Source organism: Saccopteryx leptura, chromosome 10 (assembly GCF_036850995.1).
Source record: "Saccopteryx leptura isolate mSacLep1 chromosome 10, mSacLep1_pri_phased_curated, whole genome shotgun sequence".
Classification (NCBI taxonomy): domain Eukaryota; kingdom Metazoa; phylum Chordata; class Mammalia; order Chiroptera; family Emballonuridae; genus Saccopteryx; species Saccopteryx leptura.
Window position 1 is genome coordinate 65,778,917 of NC_089512.1, and position 26,662 is coordinate 65,805,578.

Consider the following 26,662-nt stretch of genomic DNA (forward strand, 5'->3'; position numbering starts at 1 on the left):
TCCTACATGATTTGAGCAAGCCAACCTCACTCAGAGAAGCATACGGAAAGCAGAAGAAGATTTGGCTTTGTCTCTGGAGAAAGGACTTGTAGTGGGTCTGCAGTAGCCTCCAGGTGCCATTCTGCATATTCAGCCCTCTGGATGGTTGTGCGTTTATTCTTGTTCTCAATTTATCATGGAGCAAAGTGATTCGTGCTTATAGGGAAGTTCAGAGACAAGCCCCCCTGAGAAGAGAGGGTGCCGTGCTCTAGCTTAAAGAGCATCGGTGCCCCTTGTGTACATTGATTTACTTTCAGGTGACTCTAAAATGGTAAGGCTCAATAGAAAAGGACAGATACAACTGTTTGCCAAAGAATGCTGTGACACTTTTATCTCTGCATTTTAGATGTTTTTCTTTGTCCACCTGTCACCCTCATTATTGTCTTTTCTGTAATTAGTTTTCTTTTTGTTAGTTTACTAATTGGACTTTGCAAATTGGAAATTCTCTGTCATTTATTCAATAGACAAGTTCATGTCTAAAATAGGGATCATTATGACTGTATCTGTGCCCTAACCCACTGAGATTTAAATTTTTTAAAAAATATAAGAGGAAAAGACAGACAGATAGAAACAACAATCTGTTTTTGTATATGTTCTGACTGAGGATCCAACCAGCAACCTTTGTGTATCAAGATGACACTCGAACCAACAGAACTATTTGGCCAGGGCTGACCCACTGAGCTTTAGTTTCCTTATTTGTAAATTGGGGGTCACATCACCTGCCCTTTCTCTCTCATTGACTTGTTATGAGTTTAAAAAGTACATCAGAGAGCTTTGTAGTTTGTGAAGCATGATATAGATACAAAGGCTTATTAAATGGCTTGGAACATTCCATAGAAAGAAATGTTGCCTACCCAAGTATTGCTAGAAATATTCTTACATATTGACACTGCTAATTTTTCACATGTGCTTTCCAAGAAGCTTTTTTTCTCCTGATTGGTGTGAGAGATTATGGGAAATTTTAAGTCTTCCAGTCTGCATACTACCTTAGCACTTGACTAATTAAGGACATCCTCAGACCAAAATAATCCCTTATGCAGTTTTTGGTCCTAAAGCCTGCACTCTCACAAACCTGATTTGCATGGCAAGCTGCTTGGCTTGATGCCTGCAGAACTTGTAACAGGGACTTGGTAGTCTTCCGTGAAACTGCATGAAGCAGAGCCTTCTCATCCAGTTGTAGAGCAGGGGTTGTTTCTTCCTGAACCCGTCACAGTGGTGTCAGACAAGGAGACAGGCAGGACCCTGTTTGCAGGTCTGGAGTCCAGACAGTCATGCTTCACAGGGCGGGACGATGGGCTCCAGGCGGTGCCTTTCGAGGGCGGGGCGGACTTGACGTGCAGGCAGTGTTTCTGCCTTTGGGGGGCCAGACCCTGATAGGGGTGGGCTTCCTCAACGGTAACAAATATATATTTTAAGTAATATTTTTTGGTTTTTTAAGATATGCTTATTACATATCCTAATAATTCAATGGGTTTCCTTGCTTACTTAAGACAACAGCCCTCTCCTGAAGTGTATCTTTTCCTTCAGTACACAGGCAAGATTCTGGGACAGAAACTGAAACAACAGGGAGAGAAATCCCTAGATTTCACAAATTGATTCTCTTTTTTGGTGATGAACAAGGTACTGGTATCGACTGGCTCTTATATCTTAGAGAAAGTTGTGATTGTTTTACATTAGATTCTTTACTCTGCAACAGCAAGGCATTGAATACAATTTTTGAAGGCCTGTAATTAATGGAAAGTCAGATCTAAAGAGAAAAGAGTGAATCAGCTGTTGCTTCTGAGTTTGTTTCCCACCTGTTAACAAAAAATGCCATTCTTAATCCCCTTCAGGATTGGATTAACTTCAAAAAATATGTCTTCTGGGTTTATGAAGTTTATACTCAAGTTGGATCATACCAAGCACTGAAAGGAAATGAAGAAACATGAGAATTTTTCTGCTTTTAATTCTTCCATTTGGTTTTTGTGCAAGTTTATAATAAAGAGTTAGAGCAGTTGCGAGCGAGAAGGCACCCTCCTCTGAAATGCCACAGGGTTTACCTTTCCCTGTTGCCCATGCTTCACGTGTGGGCAGATATTTCTGGCAGTGGCTGTACCTATTTCTTTTCATTTTTGACCTTTTATCTGTGATTGTTAGTTCATATTAAAGTTTTAATTATTGAGGCATTTCTTAGCTCTAGTTACAGTCATCAACCTCAGTGACTTGGTAGTCCTGCTCTGACCCCGGAGTGTGACCCCGCCATTTCATCGTTTGCCCCCCCCTGCACCTCAGCTTTAAGGAAACAGGAGGTTAAGAACTGACCTGAGACAGAGCTTGCTCCAGTCCTGACTCCACAGCTCCCCGCTGTGATTTATGCAAGCAAATCTGAACAACTAACTCTCCCAGAGCCTGATCTTCTTATCTGCAAGCTGGGCATACAGATCGTCACCAGGGCTAAACAGATCACCTGGTAGGGCCTGGCACAACACTGGTGACCAATAGCTGGGAGCAGCAGACATTCGCAAATATTATGTCTTTTGTTATAATTGGAAACCTTTACGGAGAGCTCTGTTGGCTCCTCGGGATAATGGTTTTATATCTGGAGAGTAATGTGAGTAACAAGAGGGATGTGAGATGTACTTATGCAGGTGACACTCCCTAGCTCTTCATTTTGCACTATATACATTTTATTAGATACTTAGTTCTTTCAAATTCAGAACTTTTCTTCTGTTCGTATAGCCTAGATTTTCTCCAAAAGTAATATAAGAAGGCCCAGACCTTCCAGATTGCACACCAAACTGGAGGCTAGCAGTCCAGCATGAGAAGCACAGAACTTGGGGTGGGACTTTTCAGGACAATTTTAGGCATTCGACAAAGATCAAAGTTTGAATATACATAGCTTTTGAAAAGTGGGGACTTTTTTTCTTCTCTTAAGGTGGCATACCTTATTGGAAATGGCCAGCTTGAACAGTTTGAGTATCTGAGTGATTTCCAGGTGTGTGTAGTTAACATGCATTTTGATTTTTGACTGTAAGGGTTTTCAACACAGATGACCTCTGGGAGTCGCCTGGTACTGTGTGTCATCTCCTGGTAGACTTCAGCTGGACAGTATCTCCCTGAGAGTGTAACATCACTCCACAGAATCTGCATACCTCAAAACTTAACGTCATACCTAACATACTGTATAGGTTGACTTAGTAGTTTTTGAGCAAAATATCCAGGCACGATGACAATAATTTAACTGTAAATTCTAGGTTCATTTAAAAATATTTACTTTTTACTAAAGGGAAGAAGATAACCTATTTGAAACAAAACTATGAGAATTTGAATTTGGACTGACAGTTCAGTACTCAAAATCTAGGGGACTGGCCACTAACGAGGGGTAACGGACTGAAAGAAAATGACAACTGTTTATAGATTTTTGGCAACGTATGGCTGGGCTCTTCCCCTTGTGCACAACTGTTTTAACAGCTGCTTTTTTCCCTTTTTTCTTTCTCCCCCACTCCCTCCCAAAAACCCTTCTATCAGGTTTTTAAGTCATGATGCAAGAATCTGGGCCTGAGACAAAAAGTAACGGTTCAGCCATCCAGAATGGGTCGAGCAGCGGCAACCACTTGTTAGAGTGTGGCAGTCTTCGGGAAGGGCGGTCCAACGGGGAGGCACCGGCCGTGGATGTGGGGCCAGCCGATTTGGCCCACGTGCAGCAGCAGCAGGTACTGAACTGGGGAGTCAGGCTGTGGAGGGTAGTGGATACCTGTTTCACCGCTTAACCTCTGTGAATGTTTTTTGCTCACCTGACCGTCTTACTATAAACAGCATCTTTTAAGCTAGCAGAGTGCAAGGTCCCAGTGATTGGATTGGTCTAAGATATGAGTTCTCAAGCCCTTGGGCGTGCGAAGTCTTGGAAACTCCCTTTTGGGGTGTCGTTGTAGAGAATGAGATTGAAGGGACCACTCAATATTTCTTCCAGCCCCAAATGTGTCAGCATAAAGTTTAATTATTTGGAATAAAATTAACCTTTGGGGAAGTGGTATGTAATGCTTTAATTAAAAACAAAATGGATAAATAACTTTTAAGCCTTATAAAGAAAGGATCAAAATAAGGAAGAAGAGATAAAAGAAAAATAAGAGCTTATAAGAGAGAAAAGAGTAAGTGAATAAGAGTAGAAACAAATAGAAATATAGGCAGAATTGGGTAAATAACAGGCATAACAGCCATAACAGTCATCAATGTAAGAAATTGCTGCCTGTTACTTGCAAGAATTTATGGATAAAGGCCATCTACATGTTGTTGTAGTTTTGTATACAGTGGCTGTTGGGTTATGGCTAAGTACTATTAATGTTTTGTATTAGCTCTGCCTGGTGGCTCCCCATCATGCACATAAATTGGAACACACTCATTTCTCTCATATTCTTTTGTGGGCGTGTAAGTGTGTACTTGTGGCTGACAGGTAAAGTATTTCCAAATGGTGACCAGAAAATGTGTTGTATGGCCAAAGTGTTGATGAAAATTCAAATGAATAAATAGCATTTGCCTGAAGACAGGCATTGTTTTTCCAAGCTTTCTTGGAATCAGGATATATTATTAGTTTTTGTTAATAATAATGAATGGTTTTTATTCCATGTTAGTGCTTGATTCAATTGTGCAATACATAGTTACAGTGCCACTTGGGAAAAGATGAATAAAGAACGATGCATTATTGGGTCTTTTGGAAAGAAACGGAAATTGTCGGGGGTGAGGGAAGAGACCGGCAAACCTTCTCTCAAACATTCTCCTGGAATCTATGTCAAGGAAGCAAAGGGAGCCCCTTCTTACAGTAGGGATGCAGCCTTCGGCAGGCTCTAAAGCTTATTTTATTTTCTCCTTGCTAAAACTTTTAAAATATAAGGAATCATAGATTGTTGGTCTATTAGAAATTGGTGGAACCCACAGGACACAATAGAACCTGACAGAGAGACAGAAAAGGAAACTAAGAACCTGAGCAGTGGTGGCAAACTGGATAGAGAGCTGAGGTCCCGGTTCGAAACAGCAAGGTCGCTGGCTCAATCACTGGCTCATTAGCTTGAGCGTAGGCTTGCTGGCTGGAGTGCAGGGAGTCTGGTTTGGTTATTTTTTTATTTTTATTTATTTATTTTACAGAGACAGAGAGAGAGAGTCAAAGAGAAGATAGATAGAGACAGACAGACAGGAACAGAGAGAGATGAGAAGCATCAATCATTAGTTTTTCGTTGTGACACCTTAGTTGTTCATTGATTGCTTTCTCATATGTGCCTTGACCGTGGGCCTTCAGCAGACCGAGTAACCCCTGGCTCAAGCCAGCAACCTTGGGTTCAAGCTAGTGAGCTTTGCTCAAACCAGATGAGCCAGCGCTCAAGCTGGCAACCTCAGGGTCTCGAACCTGGGTCCTCTGCATCCCAGTCCAATGCTCGATCCACTGCGCCACCGCCTGGTCAGGCTTGGGGTGTCTGGTTCGAGTGCAGGATCATCTATATGATCCAAAGGTTGCTAGCTTGAGCCCAAAGGTTGCTGGCTTGATCAAGGAGTCACTGGCTTGGGTCGACCCCTGATAAAGGCACATATGAGAAGCAATCAATGGACAGCTAAAGGGAAGCAACTAGAAGTTGATGCTTCTCATCTCTCTGTTCCCTCTCTGCCTTTCTGTTCCCCTTTCTCTCTCTAAAATAAAAAAATTTAGAAACATATTTAAAAAGGAAGGAAACTAAGAAACAAGATAAAGTCTTAATGCAGAGGACTTTAAGTCATTCAATCTCTTTCACTGGCAGCCCGTTTGTGACTGCGCCCTGGCCATTACATCAGCTGGAATGTGCAGTGTTTGTTGTGGAGAAACTTTGTGTATTTAGGTTCGTCCAAATGGCCTGATTCTAAACAATAAGATTCTTAGCCAGACCTATCAGTCAGTGGTAGAGGGTATTCGTGTATTCGCACATGTTTTAGTTTATGTGGTGTTCACAGATGTTTATGGTTTATATTGAGAATAAATGGTTGGCATTTTGGGGTGCCATTTTTTATTCCCTTACAATACAGAGGCCAACATCAACTGCTTCTTTGTGGAGTAGTTGAGGGGGGGCTATTGACCAATATGGTATGAACCCCAAGTAATTAATATTTAGAGTATATTAATTAGATAAATGGAAAATTAACTTCTTCTGAATTTTATTTGAAGAACTTGCAATCATTCACTATCTCGATGTAGTCAGTCCGCCAAAAACTTTACATCTATACCACAGACACACAGACACCCTGACCCCTCATAACAGCAATGATAAATTAAGTGCCTTTTGGCAACATTTTCCTTCAGAAGCATCAATAGCATAATTAGTTATTCACATCTCCCTTTTTTATTTCTATTGTAACCACTTGGGAAATATGTTAAATAAAGGTCAGTACCTTTTGATTCTACTTTAAAACTCTTTTTATACATTTTTATAACAGTTTTGTTTCTGTTTGCTGTTAATATGTTTTAAGAAGCAAAAAAGCAGTTGGGTCTATCATTATGGCTAAAATCTCCCATATTATGGGTGGCAGGCCTTTTTGGTCGTTTAAAATAAAATACAGCTATTTGAGTCCCCTATGTGCATGATGAGGCTTTTAACATGTTGTTAGGGGAAAGAAAATCTGTAGATGAAAGAAGAAAAAAAGTATAGTATTTACAGAGTTTCACAGGACTGGTGTTATCAAAGTTTTCTTCCAGACTGGGAACTACAACAGTTAAATATTTTGGAGAAATCCATGTGTCAGTGTGATGGACTAGGGTTGTTTTCATCATTTTTTATTCTACAGGTTTTTACTTGAAGTGAGAATACCAGCAGTGAGAAAATCACAGGCATGCTGAATTCATTACTGCGGTAGTCACACAAAACCACGGATAAAATTTCAATAACTGCAGGCCACAGTTGAGTAAACAGTTGCACTGAAATTTAATTCCTGTTGACTTTTCCCCCATTCCTGGCCAGGGGCACATTCTGATTCTGTAGTACAAAGACAACAGGGGTTACAGCTTTGATTAATGTAGGACAGTGGAAGAGAATTAGAACTGTAAAATATGTTAGAAGTCCATGGAACTAAAATATCTTAGCATAAAAACGGTTTGGTATAAAAAGGAGTTAATTATTCTGTCTGTGACACCAAATGGTATAGGATTTTCCAGTTGCAACACCACAGTCATTCATGATGTAGGGAGAATTTTTCCTAGTGCCAGGATTTAAAATAGATAAATTCAAACCTTTCCATGTTTTACCCACATTATCAAAGGTAATTACAATACAAATGATGGCAAGTGCCCTTTCAGAATGGAGGGCTTCCACAAAGATTCACTGTGGATGAGTCACTTATCTGCTTGGTTTGGTCTGTATGTTGACTAAGTTGTGTCCAAATAGGATTTAAAAATAAAAGAATTACATTGTTCACAACCTAGAAAGTGGGAAAAATCTAGCTTTTCTCCTCTTAAAAAAAAAAAAAGATCTATTCACCCTGAGCCGATATTTTCACAAGGGCAGCAGTTGTAGATAGATAAATTGCTAGTAAATCAGAGCCCTCAGCCCTCCAGTTGCTTTATTTCGAACCCAGCTGCCTCACCCATCGGTGCCTTCCAGACAGTGAAGTTGGTGATTCTCGTCTGGGAGATGCCATCATCACTCAAAAGCCATCCACCGAGGAGAGGTGCTGCCAGCTGGAGGAGCCCACCAACACACTCACAAACTCCTCCTTCTTCCAACTAAATGTATTCTCTCGGTAATGTTTCAACTCTACTTATGTCTGGGCCATAAAACGATTATAACAATAGTTCTCTAATACCATAATTTGATAGAGTTTTCAAACATTTTCTTTTAGCCATTGAGTAATTCTTTACTGGGTACCATAACTGCTTTTTATTTCCTATTATGCCTGCCCCATTTCTAGGTCTGTAAAAGTTCTGTATTGGAGATGCACTCCTCTCCTCCATTATGAAACTCAGCAACAAATACTATTACCAATTGCTAAAATTTTTTTCTTAAAGAAAGGATTTTAAAATGTCCAAAGCAATTTCATAAACTGTGGATTAATGCATTTTAAAAGTCTTGAATTTTAGAAAGCAGAATTTTATTTCCATATTGCTGCAGATGAGAGCATTCAGATAAGCATATTACATAGCACATAATGTTTAGAAGTTTTTCCATATACAGCATATGCTCTCAGGTCAATTAACAGAATGCATACTGGAAAATGTTTATTCAATAAAAATGAATAGCTGTTAAATAAAACAGCTATTCTAACAACACTCTGTATTATGATGGGTTTTCTGTGTGTTTTTGTTTTTGTTTTTGGTCCCACCATGCAATTCTATTGTCTGCATATCAGTATGTGGTTCTGAGGTATGGCTGTCATTTTGCGTGTGATAGGGCATTTTAGAGATAGTCTCTGAGAAAGACATGAAAAAAAACTATATATGGAATTTGAATATGTACTATTTAGAGGGTGTGGATAAGTGACGTGTTTATTTATATACCTTCTTTGATACTGGTTCAAGGTGTTGGGCATTTTAGCCCAAAAGATAGTGATGCATGTTTCATGTTAATGGAAAAAGACAAAATGTTGAATAACTATTAAGGAGGTAAGAAGGTAGAAAGAATAGGGAGCTTCTAAAAAGTTAGGAAAGGGTAGAAGGAGGATTCATTGGTTTGAATTTTGCCAGTGAACCATTGGAGGAGGTAAAAGATTTGTCATTACACAGAATGAGAGAAGCTCAAAGAAGTAAGACAGATGTGACAGGACTCAAGAAGGTTGTCTGGTTCTGCGTGTTCAAAGAGGACGTAGGAAACGCACTGTGAGAGGGGGCTGGGGGAGTCGGGAGTCTGTTCCTGGGGTCCTCTGAACATGGGAAACAGACATGATGATCCATGTGTCAATGTTTCAGCATAAGTCAATACATAAAAATTAAATTTGTTCTCTTTATTTTCAAAATGGCAGAATAAATTCTTCATTGAGTTTTTGTTACTGAAATTACAAGCAGGTATTGAGCAGAAGAGGGAGGTCGTTCTGACAACATTTTCAGCATTAACAGTCTCTGCTGAAAACCATGCCTGGAAGAAGCAGCAGTCAGCGTTTGGGTGGGCAGTGTCCCCGAGGAGGAGGAGCTGGCCCTTTGCTTCCCCCTGTTACTCATACTCCCATGGGGCCACAGCAAAATCCCACTGCCCATTCTTGACCTGCTTGTACTCTGTACAGGAGGCCAAGCAATTAGGTGTGGATCTGTAGGTATGCAGACTAGATAACAATTGCCAGTTTAGCCTTACCATTACCATTCTTTCATTCCTTTTTTTTTTTCTTTGTGAAAGGTTGCTTATGACCTTTTCTAGGAATGGCCATTTTTGCTGCAGCTGCTAGGGGCTGTGTCTGAAAGGAAGGTCTTTTCATGCCATTGGAAGAGAAAACATGGCTAGCATGTCTGGGTCCTAACATGGAAACTTCTGGAAGGCAGTATAGAAGAAAATATTAATATTTATTGAGTGCCCTCGTGGGGCCAGGCACCATGATAGGGCTAGAACCTTCCTTCACAGGTAGGAGAAAACAAACCCAAGCTCTACTTTGATTTTAAAGGAATCCCTCTGCTAAGCTATACTCCTTTGGGATACAGAGTTCAAATATCATAGAAAATACGGATGGTTTAAACTATCCTGTAGCTGTCAATGCCACAAAATATTAGTGAAAACAATACAAACAAATTGAAACAAAACAGAGACAGGAATTCAGATAATTCTGACAAATAATGAAAAAGCAGCCACAGCAATAACAAATTCCCACTTTTCTCAATTCCTTTTGTGGCTATTTCTGGAAAAGGCATATTTCATCCTGAAACCTAAATTTAGTTCTCTACTCTGTTAGTTTAGACCTGTTTTCCATCAAAATGTTGTTCTCAAAGATTTGTGTAATGTGATGTGAGCCTTGTGTGAAATTTTTTCAAGTTTTGATTATTAAACAGTTTTGTGTCATTAATTTCACAATTGAAAATTAAGATGGCATGGGAAACAAAAAAGAAAGAAGAGCTATGTACGTGAGATAAGACAGCACGGTAATAGAAACCTAGACGTCACATTCTGTTGAGTGAAGTATACCCTCTTGACTTGAAGCAAAAGCATCACTACTTTGACAAGTTCATTTTAAGCGCTGACCTGTGAGCTAATAATAATAGAACTAGTAAAATTCTCGCTATCATTTGTCTAATCAGAAATCACTTTTTGAACTTTTAGGAGGTATGACTTTAATGGTAATTTGTTGACAGATAAGCTTTGGTGGTTACAGGGTTTGTTTTGCAGAACTGGCAGGCTCCTCCTATCTGTCCTCAGAAGGCCAAGAACCTACTTGCTGTTTTGCAAATGCTTGCTTTTATTGACCACTGGTGCTGAGCAGGCAGAATTGTTATGTTTGGGTAGTGCAAACCTGTAGCTCCCTGATGGGGTCCAGTGTACTTTGAGGCAGTGCATAGATTATTTGATAAAAAGGGTTACAAGGTCACTGCTTTTATGACAAAGTGGAATAGCAATGTAAATGCACGTGGTGGATGGAGCCACAGAAAGGAAGTTTATCTAGGGAATTGAAACCCATATTAGAAAGTTTTTCATTACTTGGTCTTTGAACTCAAATCTATTGTAATTGTGAAGTGTTAATTGTAACATTCCAGAGACCCTTTGCTAAGTACTGTTTGATTTGGTTCAGAGAAATACAACCACATTGTTTCTCTCTCATAAGGAAATGTGGTGAAAGCAGTTGCACATTCTGACCAGGTCTTTGCCTTCTCCCAAATGAGCTAGTAAATGTATTACACTGGAAAACATGGACAACCTGGTTTCTTGAAATTCATTTATTCCTTTGTTCGCATGTTCTGTCATTTTACTAATATTTGTTGTGCACACTTATGTGTAAGGTATTTAGGGACCAGATGAATGTGTGAGGTGCTGGGAAAGTGTGGGTGAGTAACTGGGCATTTACTTTCTAGAGCCTGACAAGAGCCTGGAAGTGGCATGCAGGTGGTAAGGAGGTACATGGGCTCCCCCACTTATGGAGGCTTGAGTATCTCTGAACCAGGGGAAATTTCCAAGCAGAGAAGAAAGGTCATACAGGAGGAGGTGTACCAAAGGTTAATTAGAAGTTTGTATCTGGCCTCACTTGGAACGAAAGTGATCCCTGAGATGTTAATAGTGACAAGGCCTTACAGTTGGTGGGACACCGCCCTTGCCTCATTTAACTGAGGGCACCCTGTTATTGACCACCCTTGCTCCTCCATTTCTCCAACTACAGTTGAATCCTGTGATCGACTGGAAGTTCCATAAGGCAGAAATGGGTCTTGTTCCTCAACACAGAGCGCAGTGACTGGCCCAGAGCAGCTCTTGGGTAGTCTCCCTGTGAACAAAGGAAATAGGAAGAGAGAGGAAGGCAGGTCTGGGTCAAAAATGAATGTTGGAAAGTCAGCCGGGCCCTTTGAGTCAGCTGTGGAAACATCAAGGAGTGGGAGTTACGAAGGATGATTCAGTATATCCAATCTGAATGCCTTCCAAAATGGCGGCACCATGAGACCAAAAGAGAGGAGCATTCCACGAGAACCCAAGCTCCTTTCTCATGTGACGAGAAAGAAGGCAAAGTTTGTGAGTAAAGTATCAATATAAATTTATTTTGCAAAGTCCTTTTTTCTAAAAAAAAAAGAAAAAGAAAAAAGGCTATTTTTAAAAAGACCCCCTTTTTATATCACTAAAACTCACTATTTTGATTGTATATGTTTATTCAGCTTAAAATTATCAAGTATTTTCCGTTTAGCCTTTGCCAGTTACTCATGAGTATATCTTCCAAAAGTCACATGGGCAATGCTGATAAACTGCTTGGTGTTCCTATTGATCATGGAATGAACTTATCTCTTTCAGAGAACAAAACTAAGATGTTAGATCTTTGATAAAATCTTTGTTTCCTATTGACACAGCTCGTTAGAATGAGTTTGTTTAAAAGTGAAGGGGTGCATATTATGTTTCTTTTGTTGGAAAATACAATGTGTAATTCTCAGACAGAGCTATTGGAAGGCTCATTCACAAGGTACAGATTAAACTGCACGGAGGTTTCAAGGCTTTCTTTGTCTGTTCAGGTTGAGCCCTGCTTGGAGGCAAAGGGAAGGAAGCCCTGTTCTCTCACCTCTGCGAAGATGCTTTCCAATACATACTTAAGTTGTAACTCTAAGGTTCTCCTTGAATTAACTCCTTTGTAACTATAAAAAAACAACAACTGCTCCTTTTAGACTATACCCAAAATAAAATTAACTTCCTAACACAGATTTATCTTTAGCAAAGTTTCTTACTGTAGACCGTTTATTACACAATTCATCATCCATATTACCATAAGTGATTGTCAGTTTCACAGCCTCTCCTTGAAAGAGGAAAAGTGTCAGCTGACCTGAAATCCCTGTTGTCATCTCTGTGCCTTCTCTCATCCCCAACTCCCCTTTCTCCACATTGAGGGGAAGCTGACATGGTGTCTTCTTAGTCATTCAAATCTAATAACTTTTCATCTGAAGGTTAAGTAGTGAGATATAAACTAAGAGATGATAATATCAATTTTATGTGCACTGAAGGGCACAATATACCTCTCTCTAGTAGAGAGAAAATTGTGCGTAAAATGTCTTTCGCTTTTCAACAGCAGAGCCATGCCTCTTAGAGCCAAAGAAAGAAAGAGTTTTGAAAAAATTTAATAAAATAATATATAACTTCCTAAAATAAGGCAAATGTGGCCTTTTATTATTATAATTATTAAGTATTAATTTTTCAAGGTTGATGGTAAGATGTAGTTCCATTTTTATAGTCTCTTGTATTAACTCTTGTTATCCTTTCTATGAACCCAGCAACCTTTGCAAGGTTAAAGACTAGGAGAGAATGGCATAATGCTCATGCTTTCCTGACTATTTTTGATCCTAATATGTATTTTAAATAATACTGTAATAATATTCCTCACCTTGCCTCACTTTTTTCCCTCCTACTTGTGATATTTTCATTTTAACTCAATAGGAATTCAACATCCAGAAGGACTAAAAATGAAAATGTATTTACAATGTGCATTTTTATTAAGATCTTCTGAATCTCTCATTAGGTTTACACTTGTCTTTGAAGCACAAAGTTTGTGCTGTGTGTTGTATGTGTATTCATGTGCATTTATGTAGAGACTTATGGTGTCATCAACATCTTTTAAGGGAGGAAAAGCATACGCAGAAGCTGAGTATCTGCTTATAATTGTCAAGATTATATTCTGTAATAATGATTCACAATTACTGTTGTCAAGATTGCATTCTAGAAATAATTTTAAACTTGCTTCAGCCATTTATTCAGTACCCTAAGTGGGTAGGTTCTGGTACAAAGCTCTGTGCGAAGCCTGCAGACTATACTAGGGATTGGTGAATTTAGCCGGGAGACCAGATCTACCTGCCACCTATTTTTTAAATAAAGGTTTAATTGAAACAGCCACACCGCCCTGGCCGGTTGGCTCAGCGGTAGAGCGTCGGCCTAGCGTGTGGAGGACCCGGGTTCGATTCCCGGCCAGGGCACACAGGAGAAGCGCCCATTTGCTTCTCCACCCCTCCGCCGCACTTTCCTCTCTGTCTCTCTCTTCCCCTCCCGCAGCCAAGGCTCCATTGGAGCAAAGATGGCCCGGGCGCTGGGGATGGCTCTGTGGCCGCTGCCTCAGGCGCTAGAGTGGCTCTGGTCGCAACATGGCGACGCCCAGGATGGGCAGAGCATCGCCCCATGGTGGGCGTGCCAGGTGGATCCTGGTCGGGCACATGCGGGAGTCTGTCTGACTGTCTCTCCTTGTTTCCAGCTTCAGAAAAATGAAAAAAAAAAAAAAAAAAAGAAACAGCCACACCATTTATTATTGTCTATGATTGCTTTCTTTTTATGACAGCTGAGGTGAGTTGTTGCAACAGAAAATGTATGGCTCACAAAGCCTAAAATACTTATTATCCAGTTCTTTACAAAAAAATATTTGTTGACCCCTGGATTAGTGAGTGGCAGATGTGGTAAGATTTTCCTTCCAGAACCTTCTGCTCTTACTTTATATTGATAAAACTGAGGGATCATTTCTCATTAAATCACCACAATTTAAGGCATTGTTTTGCATTTTTTGGAGTGGTTAATTAACTCATAGGTATCATCATGCCTGCAGAGTTTCTTTCTAACCATTTAATTGAATGTATCTTACAAATTCAAAGTTTTGACATCATTGGTAATTATTAGTCAGTGAGCCTACTAATGAAATGGAGGTTGGACATTGAGTGAGTCACTCAAAGAGCCAGTTTTCTTGGCCATTGTTCTCTTACCAAAGAAAATTGATATAAAATTATAACATGTCTTATGTCCATGGTTCCATGTTTGGCTAGAAGATACAAAGAAATATCCTGAATATCTACTTGCATTTATAAAATTTATAATCAAATGAGAGTGGAACATGACATAAACATGCATTAAATATCAGTAAAAATTTCAAAGCAAATAAAGATAAGTTATAGAAGATATTGATATAGCTAAGTCAACAGATGGGTGATTTAAACAAAAAATCTTCAGAAACCCAGAGAGGAAGGATTTCTTTGTATCTACACTGGTGGGGTTTTTGAAGACCATGAAAAATTTCAGGAAAGAGCAATTGAGTTACATGCATCCTACTGCTTTAGCTTAACTCTTTCAGGGAGATGTTAGCCAGAGGTGTGTGTATACTGAGCTACATTAGATGTCTTTGTCATTTTGCCATTTTTAATTTTGGGATAAGAAAGGGTTAATTTCTATTATGTACATCTGGAGGTGTGTGCTAAGTAGAGTTTTTCATGCTGGACACCCATGTCTGAGTTTATTGGTCTCCAGGAAGTGGTCCAGGCCTGTTTCTTAAACAGACCATTGCTTGAATTGAGTTGAGTGTACAATTTCCAGAGATTAGATGCAGGCTGACAAGGCTTGTCATCTGGTTGGTGTTGTCTGTATTCCACACACTTTTATATTAAGTTTTTTTTTAATTTATTTTATTTTATTTATTCATTTTTAGAGAGGAGAGAGAGAGGGAGAGAGAGAGAGAGACAGAGAGGAGAGAGAAGGGGGGAGGAGCTGGAAGCATCAACTCCCATATGTGCCTTGACCAGGCAAACCCAGGGTTTTGAACCGGCGACCTCAGCATTTCCAGGTTGACGCTTTATCCACTGCGCCACCACAGGTCAGGCTATATTAAGTTTGTTTGTTTTTTTAAGATTTTATTTATTCATTATAGAGAGGAGAGAGAGAGAGAGAAGGGGGGAGGAGCAGGAAGCATCAACTCCCATATGTGCCTTGACCAGGTAAGCCCAGGGTTTGTTTTTGTTTTTTTTTTATGTGCCTTGACCGCGGGCCTTCAGCAGACCAAGTAACCCCTTGCTTGAGCCAGCGACGTTGGGCTCAAGCTGGTGAGCTTTTTGCTCAAACCAGATGAGAGCCCTCGCTCAAGCTGGTGACCTCGGGGTCTTGAACCTGGGTCTTCCGCATCCCAGTCCGATGCTCTATCCACTGTGCCACCGCCTGGTCAGGCAAGTTTTAACTAATTCATCAGTATTTATTATGTAGCTAGGACAACTGAAAGCATACTAATCTTAAAGTAGTTGTCAAAGTTTGAAGATTTGGTCAGTCCAGCTATTTATGAATTGACAGCCTTTCCTAGGAAATGCATTGTATTTGCTTCCGGTTTTGAGTTTGTTATCAGACATATCTCACGAATAGTGGAAATCTCCTCAGTCTTCTAAGTGGGTAGGTTTCTCTCGCAAATCCCTATTGTAATTCTGTCATTCTTACATTTTGCAGGTTTATGTTCCCTTCTTTATGAATCTAATGAAACTTCAGCATCTTTTGCTCTTAAAAATGTGTTTATATGTGTTTGTGCAATTTTTTATTGGAGTTTCATGTGCATCGTGCCCCACCCCCTACCCTCAATGAAAATACATACAGTCCCTACTACAGATTAGAGTTACTAGCTGGCCCATAGTTTTGGCAAATCATCATAGATTCTTCTAGGTTTAATAAATGTTAAGTATATTAGTAACCTATCTTTAATATGGAAAAGGGTTTCCTCTTTTGGCTGTAAATGCTTACCAATGTGTCCCTGAAATTAGTCTGTGAATATCTTTTTTTTTTTTTTATAGGGACAGAGAGAGAGTCAGAGAGAGGTATAGACAGGGACAGACAGACAGGAACGGAGAGAGATGAGAAGCATCAATCATCAGTTTTGTTGTGACACCTTAGTTGCTCATTGATTGCTTTCTCATATGTGCCTTGACCGTGGGCCTTCAGCAGACTGAGTAACCCCTTGCCCGCGCCAGCGACCTTGGGTCCAAGCTGGTGAGCTTTTTGCTCAAACCAGATGAGCCCACACTCAAGTGGCAACCTTGGGGTCTCGAACCTGGGTCCTTCTGCATCCCAGTCTGACGCTCTATCCACTCTGCCACCACCTGGTCAGGCTGAGAATATCTTAAATGTAGCACCAAATGCCAGCTCTGAAGAAACTGGAAAGTAAGGTCATATAAAGTACTCTATACAAGTTCTAAGGCATTTTGTCTATCCGGATGTGATCACCATGTTTACAAACTCTTGAACTCTTTTAAGTTCAAGAATCCTATGAACTAGTTAGAAGGTCTTTGGTTAAATCAGCAAGGGTTATAATAAATAATACACATAGCGCTAGCACTGCCTTGTGGGGTTGATGGGAGGGCAAGTGTGTGTAGCTAGTTTGTTTGGCATTGGGTATCAAGAGGCTTAGCACAGTCATGCTTAGCACCCCTTTGATCCAGGGGTGTACTTTTACTGAGAGGTTGTGTAGCCTTCAGCAGGGCCTCCAACTTTTATGTGTCCTGGAATCATCCAGAGGCTATCTTAAAACACAGATTGCTGGACCCACTCTCAAGAGTACTTTATTCGTAGTATCTGGGGTAGTGCCCAATAATTTGCATTTCTGATCTTTTTAATCCATTCTCTGCTGCTGTTTGGAGGGTTCCACTTTGATAGACTGCTCATAAAGGTAGTGTCTAAAAACAGAAGCTCTGGAGTCAGCCTGTTTGGCCCAAGTAATGGTTCTAGTTGAGTAATTGTGCACATCAGTTGATTGTTCTGTTTCAATTTATACATTCATCAAATAGAGATAATGTAAGCATTTAATATCCTAAGTATAATGTAAAATTCTTAGAAGATTGCACAACATGTAGTAAATGATTTCTAAACATTAGTTGTTGCTATTCTTATCTTGATGATCATAATTATTAGGAATTTAACCTATATGACTATGTGAGGCATACAGAAAGATTTAAACCTGAAGGTGTTCATTACAGTAGTATTTATAAGATGAGAAATAAAAAATACTCTAAATCTCTGACATTAGAAGAAAGATTAAGTAAATGGTTACACATGAGATTGTGGTAATATTGGATAACCATTAAGAATCACACTCTGTAGAACATTTAATAACTTAAAAATTATCATAACATAATGATTGGTGTGGGGAAAAACTCTGAAAAAAGCCTGTAAAAACCTTATTTTTTGGTGTGTTAATGGGATTGCAGTTTATTTTGTATATTTTACATTTTTCTATATATTCTAAAATTTCTACACTAACATTTATTGCCTTTATAATTTAAATAAAAATATTATTAATTTAATTCATATGCGCACTGTTGGAAACTTTTATGAGTTGTATATAAATGTCAGACACAAGACCAACTTCTAGGTGCTCCACCAGCCAAATTTGACAAATGCTATAACCATCATTACTTAATATCATTAATTTGTGATAGAATCAATATTTTGTCAATAAAAAAGAGAATAATGGTGGGAATAAATGCACTAGTTTTCTCTAGAGTGTTCTCCACTGCCCCCCCACTCCAAATTTCCTGCAGCAGTTGACAAGCCTATAGGTATACCGTATTTCCCCATGTATAAGACTCTCCCATGTATAAGACACACCTTAATTTTGGGCCCAAAATTTGAAAAAAAAAAGATGTATTACATAAAGTTATTGAACTCAATTTTTATTCATCATAAAATTCATACAACTCCTCATCACTGTCAAAACTCCCATCCATTAGCTTGTTCTCATCTGAGTCTGATGACGAATCACTGTCTTTATAATTAAGGTGACCAATCTTTCTCCTTTAGGGAGGACAGTCCTTCTTTTGTAAGTTCCATCCTTCCTCGAAGAGTGTCCTCCTAGATGTCCTCCTTTTTGAATTTGGAAGACTAATCTGTAAATGTCCATATTCAATCTATGCAGAGTCGATCCATTGCATCTGATGTGACGTATTTGTATTTGAGATGATGAGTAATCAAGGATCAGTATCTAAATGAGTACTTTTTTCTTACAATTATTATTAAAAATTAATAAGCATGTAAGCATAATTACAATATAAAATATTACAAATGTTTTTATTATGCATTTATCATATTATAGTATATTATTGTTGCAATGAATAAAATGTTTCTTTTATTTATGATATGGTTTTCTTCAATTTATTTTTGTCCTCCTTTTCATTGTGAAAATGTTGGACACCTTATTATAATCTACATACAATGAGCGCAAAAACAGGCATAAAAAAGCGGGAAATGCAAGTAAAAACATCTACAACCACTGTATAAGACGCACCCAGTTTTTAGACCTCAATTTTTTTCGAAAAAAAGGTGAGCCTTATACATGGGGAAATACGGTACTTACTGTAGTTGCTGCCAGGTCGTGCTCTCTCCCTTAGAGACAGGGAAGGCAGGAAGAATAGTCTATTCCACTTGTTTGGAGCCTTATTGACAATGGCTTAAAATTCCCACCTCCACCACTTACTGCATGGATGAAGTTGGGCAAGTTAATGCCAATCTCTCTGAGCCTTACTTTTCTCATCTGTAAAAGGGGTAAAACAGAACTTTTAGAGAAACTTTGTCATGAACACATTAAATAATACACAGAAAGCCCTTAGCACAGTGGTCACCCTTTCAAATGTGCTCAGAACACTTATTATTCTTGCTCATCATGTTTTGAGGATAGGGGGGGTGTCCAAATTCTTAGAGACCTCAGCCCCCACCATGTTTCTGTACTGTTCCATTCTGTAGCTTGCTCCACCTGCTTTATATTCAAATCCAGTCACCTGAGAGCATGGCATGGTAGACATTTACTTTGGAGACTCCTAGGAGAACCCTCAGCCTGGAATACGGGATTCCTTCATTGAGGTGATTGAGATAAGCACCCAGTCCCACTTGACAGTCCAGCTCTTCATTGAGAAACTGACCTCTACATGCAGACTGCAGAGAATCAGTTCTTGTGGGCAATTATTGCCCAATTTACCATTGTATTATAGAACAGAAAATACATCTCATAAACACAGAATTTCTCCTTCTTATTGAAGGGCCCCACAAATGTTTTAAATTTAGAGGCAGAGTTAAGGACACAGTTTGCCTTCAGAATCTGAATTGAATCAGGGTCTTATTTCAGATAAAATCTTTGGGGCTCATAACTTAAAAAACACAACTTTTACTGGCATTACGCAATTTGCTATGGGTCATTTAGCAAAGTGTTTGTATATGTAAGCTCAGGTTCTTCTTTTAAGAAAAAGGAGGAATGGAGGGAGGGGATTGGATTTTGCAAAAATCCAGGTGGCACTTTAGTTTATATTTAATTTTAATTGGAAATCAAATACAGGCTAGGCAGAAAAACAATCTACCATGTTTTCTTTACTAAGAGCATCCATTGGGGGTGGAGGGAAGGGCGCTGCCGGCCAAATTTTAAGCAGTTTTTTTTTTGGCATGTCTATTTTTTTTTTTCTGGCAAACTTCTTTTCCTGCATTTTCTTTTTTAACATCTAAGTTTTTACACATGGCAGTGATTTTTATGTCTCTGTGCTCCTGCAGCCCTCCCTCTATACGTTCCATGGGATTAGAACCTGGATCCGAGTGGGCAAATGATGTTAACATACAACACATAACCGGTCTCTTTCTTAGCCTGGTCTCTGGCTGGTCCCCCATTTAGGTCCGGCCAGAGGTACTATTTGATTCTTGTAAATACTGAGAAGTTTCTGAAGAATTAGGGGAAAACTTTGGCTTTTTTAAAGCCAGAATTTCAGTGGTCCTCCAGTTTGTGAGGATAACTAGCTATAGGTGCGCTTTGTGAAACGCCCCGACAATGCTGGCACGGGCAGGGCTGCTGAGTGCGCGGTGGAGGGGCCTGCAGACACCGTGCGCCAGCACAGGGGTGCCACTCAGAGCTTCTCAGCTGAGAACCCAATACTATAGGTGCGCTTTGTGAAACGCCCCGACAATGCTGGCACGGGCAGGGCTGCTGAGTGCGTGGTGGAGGGGCCTGCAGACACCGTGCGCCAGCACAGGGGTGCCACTCAGAGCTTCTCAGCTGAGAACCCAATACTATAGGTGCGCTTTGTGAAACGCCCCGACAATGCTGGCACGGGCAGGGCTGCTGAGTGCGCGGGTGGAGGGGCCTGCAGACACCGTGCGCCAGCACAGGGGTGCCACTCAGAGCTTCTCAGCTGAGAACCCAATACTATAGGTGCGCTTTGTGAAACGCCCCGACAATGCTGGCACGGGCAGGGCTGCTGAGTGCGCGGTGGAGGGGCCTGCAGACACCGTGCGCCAGCACAGGGGTGCCACTCAGAGCTTCTCAGCTGGGAATCCAATACTAATTCATTTTGAATTTTCTTACTCCATAATTAATTACATGTTCATTGCAGTAAGGTTAGAAGATGCAGTTGAGGAAGCAGAGCAGAAACAAACTGTACTACCTAAAATCTCTTCTTACAGAGATAAAAACTGTTGACATTTTGGTAGACACTCCTTTTTTTTCTTTTTTATGCCTTGCCTTTACATTTTTGCCTATCCCTCCCTATTCTCATTTCCGCCATAGAACTTTATAGATTAAAAAAAATCTAGCAGTAGTGTTATCAGTAGGGATAGTACTTTCCATTATCATCTTAATTTTAATTTTATATTTTGTATTTCTAGCGTTAGAGGAAATTTTATGTTTTGTTTCAAATTTCATTGTCTATGGTCTAATTAATTCTGTCCTAGCCATACCCCTTCACCTTCTCCCGCTTTGCCAGGCAATTCAGCATTGGGGCACATTTCTTAGAAATTACTTTTAGGGAGAAACATTTAATTCGATATGGTGTGATGGTAGGTAATCCACCCATTTTCAATAAAGGAGTACATTTCCTCTCTTTATCGAAATTCTTACGCATTCCTATTGTCACCAGTTTTTAAAGGTTCAAAGTTACTGATATCAGTGTTAGTAATGGTAATCATAGAAGTATCAAAATTTACTAGAGGCTCAGTACTCTTATGTATGTTACTACATTTTGTTCACACAAGCACCCAGTGAATTCTGGGTACTCTTAAAATGCCTATTCGTCACAAGAAAAAACTTATTAGCTGCCCATGTTCACACAGCTTATAACTGGACATGCTCAGCTTTTTCTTTTTTTCTTTTCTATTCAGTGAGAGGAGGGAAGGCAGAGAGACAGACTCCCGCATGTGCCTCAACCCAGATTCACCCAGAAAGGCTGCTAGGGAACGATGCCCACTGCTCAGCAACTGAGCTCTTCTTTAGCACCTGAGCCAGATGACATGGAGCCATCCTCAGAGCCCAGGGCCAACTCACTTCAATCAAGCCATGAGGCTGCAAGAGGGAGAAGAGAGACAAACAGACAAGAGGGGGAGGGGTGGAGAAGCTGATGGGCGCTTTTCCTGTGTGCCCTGACCGAGAATCGAACCTAGGACATCTACATGCCAGGCCGATGCTCTACCACTGAACCAACTGGCCAGGGCCAGACATACCCAGCTTGTAACCCCATCTACCTAATCCCACAAACTCACTCTCCATCACCATGCCCAGCCTTTGTTGCTTACGTGTGATGGTGAAGTCGTGCTAAAGAAGGGTTAACTCCCACTCCCTGGTCCTTCCTTCCCGCCCGCTCCCCGGCCTCCTTTCCCTCCCACTCCCCCCTCCTTCCTCCCCCTGGCCTCCTTTCCCTCCTGCTCCCCCCTCCTTCCTCCCCCTGGCCTCCTTTCCCTCCTGCTCCCCAGCCTCCTTTCCCTCATACTCCCCCCCCACTCCCCGTCGGGCCTCCTTTCCCTCCTGCTCCCTGGCCTCCTTTCCCTCCTGCTCTCTGGGCCTCCACTCCCCAGGCCTCCTTTCCCTCCCGCTCCCCCCTCCCTCCCCCAGCCTCCTTTCCTACCAGCTCTCCAGCCTCCTTTCCCTCATACTCCCCCCCCACTCCCCGTCGGGCCTCCTTTCCCTCCTGCTCCCTGGCCTCCTTTCCCTCCTGCTCCCTGGCCTCCTTTCCCTCCTGCTCTCTGGGCCTCCACTCCCCAGGCCTCCTTTCCCTCCCGCTCCCCCCTCCCTCCCCCAGCCTCCTTTCCTACCAGCTCTCCAGCCTCCTTTCCCTCATACTCCCCCCCCACTCCCCGTCGGGCCTCCTTTCCCTCCTGCTCCCTGGCCTCCTTTCCCTCCTGCTCCCTGGCCTCCTTTCCCTCCCGCTCTCTGGGCCTCCACTCCCCAGGCCTCCTTTCCCTCCTGCTCTCTGGGCCTCCACTCCCCAGGCCTCCTTTCCCTCCCGCTCTCTGGGCCTCCACTCCCCGGGCCTCCTTTCCCCATCCGCACCTGTAAACATTCTTCAGAACTCTGCCACTTCAGTCTGTCTTTTCTTGCCAAATCCACTCAGAAAATGCCAGATAGTCCCAGAGACGGGAGCTTTTTAGTTTCTACCATTTCCTGTTTTCGGGTTGAACCCTTATTTTTAGCAAACGTGCCCAATTTTACTCTTAAGCAGCTGTGCTTTGCTGCTCGAGCTTGTTTCTTTCCATTTCAAAGGGACGGTCCTGCTTCACTCCCGTGGCCACATTATTCTAATGAACACCCAGGCCCAGCACACTGAGGCAGAAATGAGCCCAATGCCTCTGTTTCAGGAACAATTTGATCGGAAGGCCTTTGTTTGACTGCAGAAAGGACAAATATGGCAGGGCTGGTGGTGACGTTCCCTGGGCGCTCTGACAATAAATTGGATGGTGTGAGTTCTGAAACATCTGAACCATGACACCAACATGGAAAAGTTTTCAGATTGCGATCTCCTTAAGTAGCCAGGTGGGATGAAGGTCCTGCTTTTAAGAAATAGAAAGCTCTATTTATTAATAAATCTGCTCTTAGTAAGCTACAAGCTTGGGTGACGGCAGTAGATATTTTATAGACAACATAAAAGCAGCCCTTTGGGGTCCCGCTTCCTTTGATGGCCCTTGTTTTGGGTGGTGGAGCCAGAAGCCTGCAAAGCTCCTCCGGGTTCCCGCACAGCTGCCACAGGCGGCAGGACGAGGCGACGCTCCTGTGTTTTCTTAGTGAGTAGGGCCTGGCTCGGACTCTTCCCTGATCAACGGGAATGTATTTGGATAGAATATTTCTGGTCCCTGTGCTTCTTGAGGAGAGCACTCACCTAGCTGCACTGATTGATGAGTTAGCCCTTTTGAAGTTGCCACAGTTATTTTCCTTGTTTTAGTATCTGAAAGTGTGGATTATGTTGCTCTGAGAGCAGTTAACTCTGTTGACAAAATGTCCTTTTCTCCCTGAGCCATAGTTTGTGTTCCTGTTTCCGTGGCCCACCTGCTTGTCTCACTCCCAACACCACTGCAGTCAGCAAGGAGCAGTTTGCTCAACACAGTCAAGAAGACAGAGCTCGTAAAGGGTGTATGTGAGGGCTGTGAAGGGAGATTTCAAGTTCCTGACCTACCAGTCAGACGCTGTACACTTCTCCAGCAGCAAAGCATGTGTTTGTTTCCAGTTTGGGAAATGGTCCTAACTCTCCTGCCTTCCTCTGGGAGTTGGCAGATTCACCCATCAAGTCAGGAACCTGTTACTCGGCCGCTGTTCTGGACCAACACAAAGCCCACAGTATGCCATTTAGAGTCGAGCTTTCTTTCTCTCTCTTACCTTTAAAACAAATGGACAGCTCTGCTTTTGACAAGAAGAGTGGAGCAAGCTGAAAAGCAATTTTTTTTGACAGAGGCAGTGAGAGAGTCAAAGAGAGGGACAGATAAGGACAGACAGACAGGAAGGGAGAGAGATGAGAAGCATCAATTCTTCATTGCAGCTCCTTAGTTGTTCACTGATTGCTTTCTCATTTGAGCCTTGACCAGGGAGCCACAGCAGACCGAGTGATCCCATGCTCAAGCCAGCAACCCCACTCTCAAGCCAGTGAGCCCACTTTCCGGCTGGCGACCTTGGGATTTCAAATCTGGGTCCTCCACATCCTAGTCCAACATTCTATCCACTGTGCCACCACCTGGTCAAGCAGCATTTTTTTTTTTTTTAAGAAAAGTCATAATATGAAAATCTTCTACTTTTTGATTGCTGTTTGAGGGGCAAAGACGCTCAGTTCCTCAAAGGTGTCACCATGACCACATCTGTGTTGTCACTGCTGAAGACACACCCTTTGGTGGGCTGGAAGGAAACCGGCTACTTCAGTTCCCAGCACAAGGGGCTGAAGTCAGTGTGTGTTGGTGTCAGATGCCGACCCACTGAGCTGCCTGGAATTCCACTCTGGGCCCATGCTGCCTGGATTCCATGCAGCTCATTGCTCCTCTTCAGGTTTCCTAGATCTCCCCTCAGAACCCTTTCTTATGTTAGGTAGGAGGCATTCCTTCCCGTTTGTAGGCACTGAGCTCTTTCAGCACCTGTACCTGCTGCAGAATGATAAAGTAACTAGTTCTCTCCCTTTACACACATTTGCCAGTCCTCTCCCGATTGTTCCTGTTGTCTCACGTGTCCTCGGTTCTCATCCCCTGTGCCCCCAACCCCCAATATGTAAATGCATGTGTTTACTTTCCTTCTTTTTCTTTCTATATCGGGTCATAGAATTTGTGAAATTCCTCAGATGATCTAGCCTCACATTTTATCGATGAAAACTAAGCTCAGACAAAATTAAGGCTTTGTCCTTTGATTAACTTTTGCATGGACGCCCCTGATGTGTTTAGAAACAAGCTTCTGGGGTACATTGTGGGCCCTTCCGTGATCTGTTAGGACAGATGAAATCAGAGACTTCATTTCTGTAGCTGCCAACCATCAAGAACTGTGTTCCACATAGAAGGCATATCTGTGTTACTCTGTGTACATGTACATCTGTTTTTAAATTTTTGTTGACAGTTATTGGGAAGTGCTTATTTTTCTTAAATGTGATATCTAGATCATGGATCAGTAAACTTTATATTTAAGTATTAAACATATTTTTGCTTTGTAGGCTTATCTATCTCAGAAATTCTCTGTGTGAACACAGACAGTATATAATTGGGCAGGGCTATATTCTAATAAAACTTTATTTACAGAAACAGCATTGGGTTGGATTGGCCCTCAGGCAAGAGCTTACCAACCCTTGTCTGAGGGTGTGTAGAGATGGTGGCTCAAGGATTTTTTTCTGTGAAGTGGATGATAAAATTTCTCTGCTGGCTCTGGCCAGTTTGCTCAGTGGTAGAGCATCGGCATGGCATATGAACATTGGGATTTGATTACAAGTCTAGGAACACAGGAGAAGCGACCATCTGCTTTTCCACCCCTCCTTCTCCCCCACCACTTCCCTCCCTATAGCCATGGCTCAGTTGAAGCAAGTTGGCCTGAGCACTGAGGATGGCTCCATGGCCTCACCTCAGGCATTAAAATAGCTTGGTTGCTGAGCAATGGAACAATAGCCCCAGATAGGCAGAGCATTGCCTGGTAGTGGGCTTGCCGGGTGTATCCTGGTCGGTGTATGCAGGAGTCTGTCTCTGCCTCCCCTCTTCTCACATTAGAAAAAAATATTTCTCTTCCAGTCACATTATGACTTAAGGTTAATGACCTGCCCTGGCTAGCTCAGTTGGTTAGAGTATTGTTTCGAACTGCCAAGGTTGTGGGTTCATTAGGGCACATATAAGAATCAACCAGTTGCACAACAAATTGATGTTTCTCTCTCTCTCTCAAATCAGTAAATAAAAACAATAAGATCTTTTTTTCTTCTTTTCCAAACAAGAGGACGGGAGATAGAGAGACAAACTCCTGCATGCGCCCCAACCTGGGATCTACCCAACAACCCCCATCTGGGGCCAATTCTTTGCCCATCTTGGGCCATGCTTGCAACTAAACTATTTTTAGTGCCTGAGGCAGAGGCTCCACAGAGCCATCCTCTGCATCCAGGGCCGATGCACTTGAACCAATTGAGCCATTGCTGTGGGAAGAGAAGAGAGAGAAAGAGAGAGAGAGAGAGAGAAGGGGGAGGGGTGGAAGAGCAGATCGTTGCTTCTCCTGTGTGCCCTGACTGGGAAATCAACCCAGGGCTTCTACATGCTGGGCAGACACTGTACCACTGAGCAAACAGGCCAGGGCCTGAGTATGATTTAAAAAAACAAAAAAGATTGATGATATTTTTTTACTTTCTTCTTTAAAAAAAAATTCTTCCCCACCTCCATCCCTCTATTAGGGTTTGTCTCTCAATTCTCGTTCCTTAAAGTGTCAGTTACTGTGCTTGTTCTGGTTCCTGCAAGCCTGTATTTTCTCGAATGCTGTTGGGAAACATGCCAGTGATTCCTTGTAAGTCCTCCTGGCCACATCACAT

General features: G+C 41.6%; 1 protein-coding gene across 17 annotated transcripts in view; it reads left to right on the forward strand.

Moving 5' to 3' along the window:
- The window catches only part of FOXP1 (forkhead box P1), a 650,161-nt gene that overhangs the window by 394,471 nt on the left and 229,028 nt on the right, over nucleotides 1–26,662 (forward strand). For all 17 annotated transcript variants that reach the window (XR_010747235.1, XM_066351748.1, XM_066351745.1 and 14 more), the window contains one exon: nucleotides 3,547–3,731. Coding sequence is in view for 16 of the 17 variants with exons in the window: in XM_066351748.1 (XP_066207845.1) it covers nucleotides 3,558–3,731 (174 nt within the window). In the remaining variant the exon portion in view is untranslated. The remainder of the gene's footprint in view (nucleotides 1–3,546; nucleotides 3,732–26,662) is intronic.